The 7,273-nt window shown below is 36.7% G+C and overlaps 1 protein-coding gene across 1 annotated transcript; it reads right to left on the minus strand.

Annotated features, from left to right (window-relative positions):
• Window positions 1–76: 76 nt before the first annotated feature.
• grhprb (glyoxylate reductase/hydroxypyruvate reductase b) lies at window positions 77–7,125 on the minus strand. Its single transcript, XM_067405298.1, has 9 exons — window positions 6,861–7,125; window positions 4,902–5,032; window positions 4,752–4,824; window positions 4,561–4,677; window positions 4,396–4,484; window positions 4,189–4,293; window positions 3,962–4,097; window positions 1,277–1,407; window positions 77–1,170 (listed from the first exon to the last, which is right to left on the minus strand). The coding sequence occupies exons 1-9, from the start codon at window positions 7,010–7,012 to the stop codon at window positions 1,049–1,051; spliced, it is 1,056 nt and encodes a 351-aa protein (XP_067261399.1). The 5' UTR covers window positions 7,013–7,125; the 3' UTR covers window positions 77–1,048.
• Window positions 7,126–7,273: the final 148 nt, after the last annotated feature.

The following is a 7,273-nucleotide window of genomic DNA, read 5'->3' on the forward strand; positions in this document are numbered from 1 at the left end:
ACATTATTTGTCACAAAAAAGATGACCTTAAATGTATGTACATATCATGTGTTAACTGTAACAGTAGTCATAGAGGACTGTTTCTTTAAATTAATTGAATCACAAATCGCAATGATTTTTTTTTTTTTTTTTTTTTCAGATCTAGAGATGCCAAAAGTGAAGGAATTAATGTGAGTTTGTGTAATGGCTATTAATCGCACATTGTTAGAACACTCCTTTTTTCTACTGGTTTAAAAAAAATTAGGTAAATAAAATCATGAAGAATACTAGACATTCTCTCTGTCTTTTCATTAATGTGTTTGTTTTTGTCCGGTTTGAAAAGGGAAGACTAAAAAGTACTAAACTTGCGAAATATTTAAGAACCTAAAGACTTGCATGGATCTTGCTGGTCTTTGCTGAGTTTGCTCTTTGTAGATCATTGATCTCAGACTGTGAACCTTGTCTGTGTACTCTCAAACACTGGTCTTTTGATGTTAGAACACAAACGTGGGTTCTGCATTATTTTAAAGGGAAAGTTCACACAAAATGACATTTCTGTCTCTATATACTTAACCCATTTGCTGTTATGTCCAGTTATATTATGTCTAGTAAACTATGTCCAGGTAGCTTCTTATTTATATGACATTTATGGGCTAAATTTGTGGTGAATTATTATTTTTATTATTTTTTTTTTTGTAGGGATATATAATGAGCATCACAATTTTATATATATAATATATATATATATATATATATATAACACATTTAAGGCATTTAGTTTAAATTGTTAGTGGTTTATTTTTAATCCACTTAGACAAAATAAAATAGGATATTAATATAGGCCATTTATCAGTTATAGGCCTTAATATGAAAGTAATTAATTTGGCCTTTTTTGGAGCTGTGGTCACTGTAAACTGTTGTTTAGAAAAGAGCTGTGAAGATTTTTCAAAAATTCCTTGAAAAAAACAAATAGCATACAGGTTTGGAACAACAGGAAGGCGAGTAAATAAAGACACAATTTTCACTCTGGCAAGAACTATTCCATTAATTGGTTCTATGGTGTCTCTTTCTACAGTTTAAGTTCTTTAGGCATGGGTTCTCCTCTTAGTCCAGTCAGCAGGTTATTGGCAGCAAGAGCAGACATGGCGTTCCGTGTCGTATAGGAAGCACTGGCAATGTGGGGAAGAATCACTGCAAATACAAACATAAACACAGAATACTCAAAAGTTTTCAGAGAAGACCTGAATCAAATACATAAAATACATACATGCACACAGGCATTAGGCACACTGCTTACCACAGTTTTTGAGTGTGAAGAGAGGATGGTGTGTGGGCAGCGGTTCAGGTGTGGTGACATCAAGCCCGGCTCCAGCAATCAGACCAGTGGACAGGGCTTCATACAGATCCTCCTGATTGACCACTCCCCCTCTTTACAAGAACAACACAGAGTCATGCAGTCAAGGACCTTTCTGAAAATACTGGTATAAACCAGTACTGTGGTTATGTTACTTTGAAGTGAATGTTTAATTAATCTTATAAATTAGTAAATTTTGATGCTTTTTTTTTTTGAGGCTACTATTCCAAAAGTGGCAGTGATGTATATCTTTATACAGGGTGTATTAAAGATGCCCATATGTCATGCACCATTCACCAGTGCTCACTTGGCATGAAAAGGAAGTTGCAATAGTCTTCTCCTCCCCACTCCCCAGAGTAAAATGGTTTCATGAACAAGAAAATATATGTAGGGCGGGACTTGTTTTTGTCTATCAGGAATTGATTGGATTGTTGGAATGCTTGCTATTGCTGTGATCTCATATGAGTGACAGGTTTTCCCGCCCTTGTGCCAGTAAATGCGTCTTCAAAGAAGAGAAGAAATGTTGCTGCAAATGGGAAGGGATTTATTTGAAAGATTATGAGGGCACATAAATTAAAAAAATATATTTGTAGGGATAAATCATTTATAAATACTGCAATATTCCATAAAAAACAAAACAAGTGTACATTTTAACTTTTTGCATGTGTGCATCTTGATGATTTAATATTAACTTTTAAATATACTATTGTTCATTGTTAATGTTTGTTCATAATACATTAATGTCAATTTATAAAACTTCAAATTTGTATTAGAAATGTAGAAAGAATCAGTATTGTTATTGTTGACTAAAACTAAAATCACTTTAGTTAATTGAAATAAAGCTGAAATAAAATATAAATATTAGATGACGCTTAAAGGTGCTAAAGAGGATCTTTTCATCAACTGAGAAACCAAATACTGTTACTGAGTTTTTGAAATGAGTGCATGCGTAAGAACAACCCCCCCTCCTTCGAAGGAACGCCTCCCAAAACTCATAAACACTCGCATTGGAACACGAGTGTTTACCACCGGCATTTGCTGTGTCGTGTTAGTGGATTCGTTATGTCGGACTCACCGCAGGTAACTCATAATCTGCAGTTGTTACTCCTGTCTCCTGACAAAAACATTGCATGCGGCGCCTGTGAAGTGTGGAAAGTTACTGGAGCGCGCAGCCGCGCTCGTCTCTCACAAGGAACGTCATGGCAGTGATTGGCAAGCCAGAGGGCCAATCGTTTACGCAATGATTGAGTAAACAATTGGCTGATGTTTTTAAGGCCCTACCTCGTGCACAGATGATGTATATTAATATTATTACTTTCAGTGCACCTAATAAATAGTCTTTTATCAAATAGTAAAGACAGTTTCCAGTAATATTGCAAAAATGTATAAAACAAAACATCCTCTTTAACACATTTAAACTTTAAAAACATGGCAACTAACTGAAATAAGGTTGAAGTACTAAAATTATTAAAGGTCCCGTTTTTCGTGTTTTTTTGAAGCTTTGATTGTGTTTATAGTGTGCAATATAACATGTGTTCATGTTTCGCGTGTAAAAAACACAGTATTTTTCACATAATTTACTTATCTGTATACCGCTGTTTCCACTGTCATAAAAACGGGCTGATGACTTCCTTGTTCTATGAAGTCCCTCCTTCAGAAATACGTAACGAGTTCTGATTGTGCCAGCGGTTCCTGTGTTGTGATTCGACAGCAGCTTAGCGCTCCTTGCCCGGAAAGGTCACGCCTCTTACCATAACGTGTGCTGCACATAGTTTTACATGCGGATTATTGTGGTGTTGTGCCGAATGAACACAAAAGACAATAATTCCCGAGAGACTGAACTCTTTAATCTTCACAAGCAGCGACAGAAAATGTACAACATTAGCACTCACTCAGAAGAGTACCTCATACGGAAAACAGCCATATACATAAACATAGTCCCCTCTTGTGGCCATTATGTGCACTGCAGCCCAACATTAACTATTGCAGTAAGGATACCACAGTTATAATTTTCGGGAACCGAGTTAAACATAAATTGTAACCATTGATCTCTAAGTACAGCGTACCTGGGAAGGCCAAACAAAGGTGATTGGACTGCGGGATGAAAATAATAGCGTTTCAACGACATGGCGACAAACACACTCTACAAACGCAACTCTTGCTCTTCTCCGTGGGAGCGCAACAAGTGCACGCCCCCTTTTTTGTGTATTCCTGTGGGCGGAGGTTAGTCAAAAAACTGTTTTAGTGACGTCATTAAAGAAGGAAGTAGAGGAATGTAGTCCAAACTGGCCGTTCGATGTAGGCGACTTCTGTTAAATAAAATATCTCGCTTGGCATTGAACTTTGAGCTTTAAAATTTTACAGATTTTATTTATACTCTAACAACAACATTACACACTAACTAATGTTTGAAACATGGGATCACGAAGAACGGGACCTTTAAAACTGAAATAAAAATAACTAAAGCTAAATTGAAATATATAAATAAACTAATAAAAGCACATAAAGATTACTAAAAGTTATATAACAAATATAACAATAAAAGCTAATTCAAAATATTAATAAATACTATAATGGTAAATAAATAATGAAAATAACACTTGAAAGGATGTATTACAGTAGCATTACCTGCTTGTATTGATGAAGATGGCATTTTTCTTCATCTTGGAGAAGAGATTCCAATTGCAGATCCCATGAGTCTCTGGAGTCAGAGCACAGCATATGGCCAGGAAATCAGACTGCTTGGCCAACTCATCTAAAGAGACTGATCATACACACACACACCGTTCATTTGTTTGCTACCTTGTAACGCAAACTCTCATGAAGGTTCTGTGAAGGTTCTGAGATCTTCCTACCATATTCTGCCTCTATCATTTTTGCCAGCTCAGGTCTCGGCTCTACATCTGTGTAGATGAACTTCTTTACCTTAAATGCCTTCAGACGCTCGGCGATAGCCACACCTACACACATATATACACCACACAACCTCAATTTAACCATCACCCTGAACTAATAAATCATTCAAAAATTATATAGAGTCATAAGGCCACTCTATTCCTTACCAATCCTCCCAAGTCCCAAAATGCCAACTGTGCTGTTTGCTAGTTCATGCCCGCACAGCCATAAAGTTCTCCAAGTACCCCAGCCACCCCTAAGCACAATTATAAATCAGTATGGATCAATGCATGATTAACCATCAAATGTGTGAGTTCTGTTAGTTTTAGTACGTTTTAGCCTCATGTGTAGCCTCAATGAGTCTTCTGGATGTAGCGAGTAACAGGGCAACAGTCAGTTCAGCCACAGCGTCAGTCAGTACATCCGGAGTATATCCTACACGGATTCCCCTGGAAACACAAAAGCCCACGTAAACAAAGCACATTTCAAGAAATTCATATCTAAATTTACTCACACAACTGACCGTTTCTTGAGTTCATCCAGAGAAAGATGATCAAAGCCCACTGACATGGTGCTGAGGACTTTTAGATTTGGACCTGCATAATTGAAACACACACGTCTCTTAATTTGTCTGCTTTTGTTCCAACCTAATGATCATGCATTGCAAGCTAACCTGCAGCGTCCAATAGCTGTGCATCAATCTTCTCTGTGAGTACACACAGTATTCCATCACAACCTTTGACCTTCTTCAGCAGCTCCACTCGGGGCACAGGGTCATCAGAGTCCCACATCTCAAACTGCACTCTGGGTTTGTGTGGATAGAATTGAGAGAAGGTTATGAAGAGTGTGAAATGAGAAGAGAGCAGTTCATTGATTAAATCTCCATTAACTGATTAAAACTGATTCTCAAAACAAAGTTGAACAGATTGAAATGGCAGACTGTCAAAAGATGATATTTTTTGTTTTCTTGAGCCCAAAAATAGAAATGAGTCCGTGAGTAATGTTCAGAATGCGAATGCTCAGCTAGTTGGTTTTGTATTAACTTTTCCCCCCTCAGTTAGGCTACTTATCTTCAACTTAGCAGATGAATGTTGAACAAGTGTTTGGTTTGGAAAATATGTACCTTATTACTGCTTTAGTGAGCTAAACTTGGCCGTGTCCATGTTACATAGGCTTACACGTAAATATAATTAATTACATTTCTAGAGACAATGTTTTAATCAAGATGATCAGTTTTTCAGTAACTCTGAATAAGCAAAAAAATATTATGTGTTGGTGTGAAGAGTACCTTGATGTTGGGCCAAAGATATTTTGTGGTCAAAAAGGCCACTCAAATACACAGTTATGGTGAAATTTCACGGGCAAAAACATCCATTGTCTATAGTCAATAGTTTAGTAATATATGAAGCACAGTTCACACAAAAGTCACTGTCAAAACAAGTTCACAGAACAAAGTTAAAATGTCACTACACCTTCATTTTTTGATAAAGCTATTGGTAACACTTTACAATAAGGTCTAATTTGTTAACATATGTTAATATGGTAACAGCAATTAGCAATATTTCCATAGCATTTATTAAAGGTGCTAAAGAGGATGTTTTGTTTTATACATTTTTGCAATATTACTTGAAACTAGCTTTACTAACTGATAAAAGACTATTTATTAGGTGCACTGAAAGAATTAATAATATAAATATACATCATTTATGCACGAGGTAGGGCCTTAAAAAATATCAGCCAATCGTTTACGCGATGATTGGCCCTCTGGCTTGTCAATCACTGCCGTGATGTTCCTTGTGAGAGACGAGCGTGGCGGCGCACTCCAGTAACTTTCCACACTCCACAGGTGCCGCATGCAATGTTTTTGTCAGGAGACAGGAACTGCAGATTATGAGTTACCTGCAGTGAGTCCGACATAACAATCCACTAACACGACACAGCGAATGCCGGTGGTAAATACTCATGTTCCAATACTCGTGCACGAGTTTTGGGAGGCGTTCCCTCGAAAGGAGGGGGGTTGTTCTTAAAAATGCACTCATTTCGAAAACTCACTAACAGTCTTTGGTTTCTCAGTCGACGAAAAGATCCTCTTTAGCGCGTTTAACCATTGTTAATGTTAGTAAAAAAGTGCAATTGTTCAGTTGCCATGTTAACAGCTAGGCCTGCTTTTGATCTAAATAGAAGCCTATTAGTAAATGTTGAAATTAACATTAACTAAGAATAACAAATGTAAGTAACAGATAGAAATATTGTTCATTGTTACTTTATGTTCACTAATGTAGTTAACTAATCTAAATGAAACCTTATTGTGAAGTGTTAGGCTACCCATTAGAATCAGCATTAAAAATCACATTTTTGACGTTGTGTTGCTCAATCAGTAGGCTATTTAGAAAAAAATATTTAGCCTATTTATTTATAAACTTTACGGTCAGAAAAGGGTCTAAATAGGCCTATGATAACCTACATTTTACGCAAAAAAAAAAAAAAAAAAAAAAAAAAAATATATATATATATATATATATATATATATATATATATATATATATATATATATATATATATATATAATCAGCGTGGAATTAAAAACAGGATTTATGAAGCTAATTGGTGTATGGTGACTGCTTCAACCTACTGTCCGGATTTGCGGAGAATGTCCAGTCCGTCCGGCGGCACCTTGCGCGTCACATAAACTTTGGGTAACACGGACATCGCGCGATGAAATCCGGAGACGGTACACGGGGCGATCTTCTGCAGTCTCCCGAGCGCTGTTCTGCTGCACCACATTACGAGCAATATTTGGTAAACTAAAGACAGAAGCTGGAAGAGGCAGCAAGTGCAGTGTGTGGACAGTTTAGGGGGAGGGAACGAATGGGTGGTGTGTCTCTCTCGGTCTCTCCACACAACAGGAGTTGAGCCAAAGAGCAAATATGTAAGATAAAAATGTTTTTTGTTTGTTTATTTGTTTTACATTCCAAAGTACCATAACTAACCACTAAGCGCAGTGTATGTCTCAATTTCTGGTATCAATGGCTATTGATTTTGTTT

This window comes from Chanodichthys erythropterus, chromosome 12, assembly GCF_024489055.1.
Source record: "Chanodichthys erythropterus isolate Z2021 chromosome 12, ASM2448905v1, whole genome shotgun sequence".
Lineage (NCBI taxonomy): Eukaryota > Metazoa > Chordata > Actinopteri > Cypriniformes > Xenocyprididae > Chanodichthys > Chanodichthys erythropterus.

What these genes read in the sequence shown, in the direction of transcription:
- grhprb (XM_067405298.1), bottom strand. Translation starts at nt 7,012, where the DNA reads ATGTGGTGCAGCAGAACAGCGCTCGGGAGACTGCAGAAGATCGCCCCG. An exon ending in ATTCTCCGCAAATCCGGACA is followed by an intron (nt 5,033 to 6,860) that starts GTAGGTTGAAGC and finishes ACACAAACCCAG; the next exon opens with AGTGCAGTTTGAGATGTGGG. An exon ending in TTTGGGACTTGGGAGGATTG is followed by an intron (nt 4,294 to 4,395) that starts GTAAGGAATAGA and finishes ATATGTGTGTAG; the next exon opens with GTGTGGCTATCGCCGAGCGT.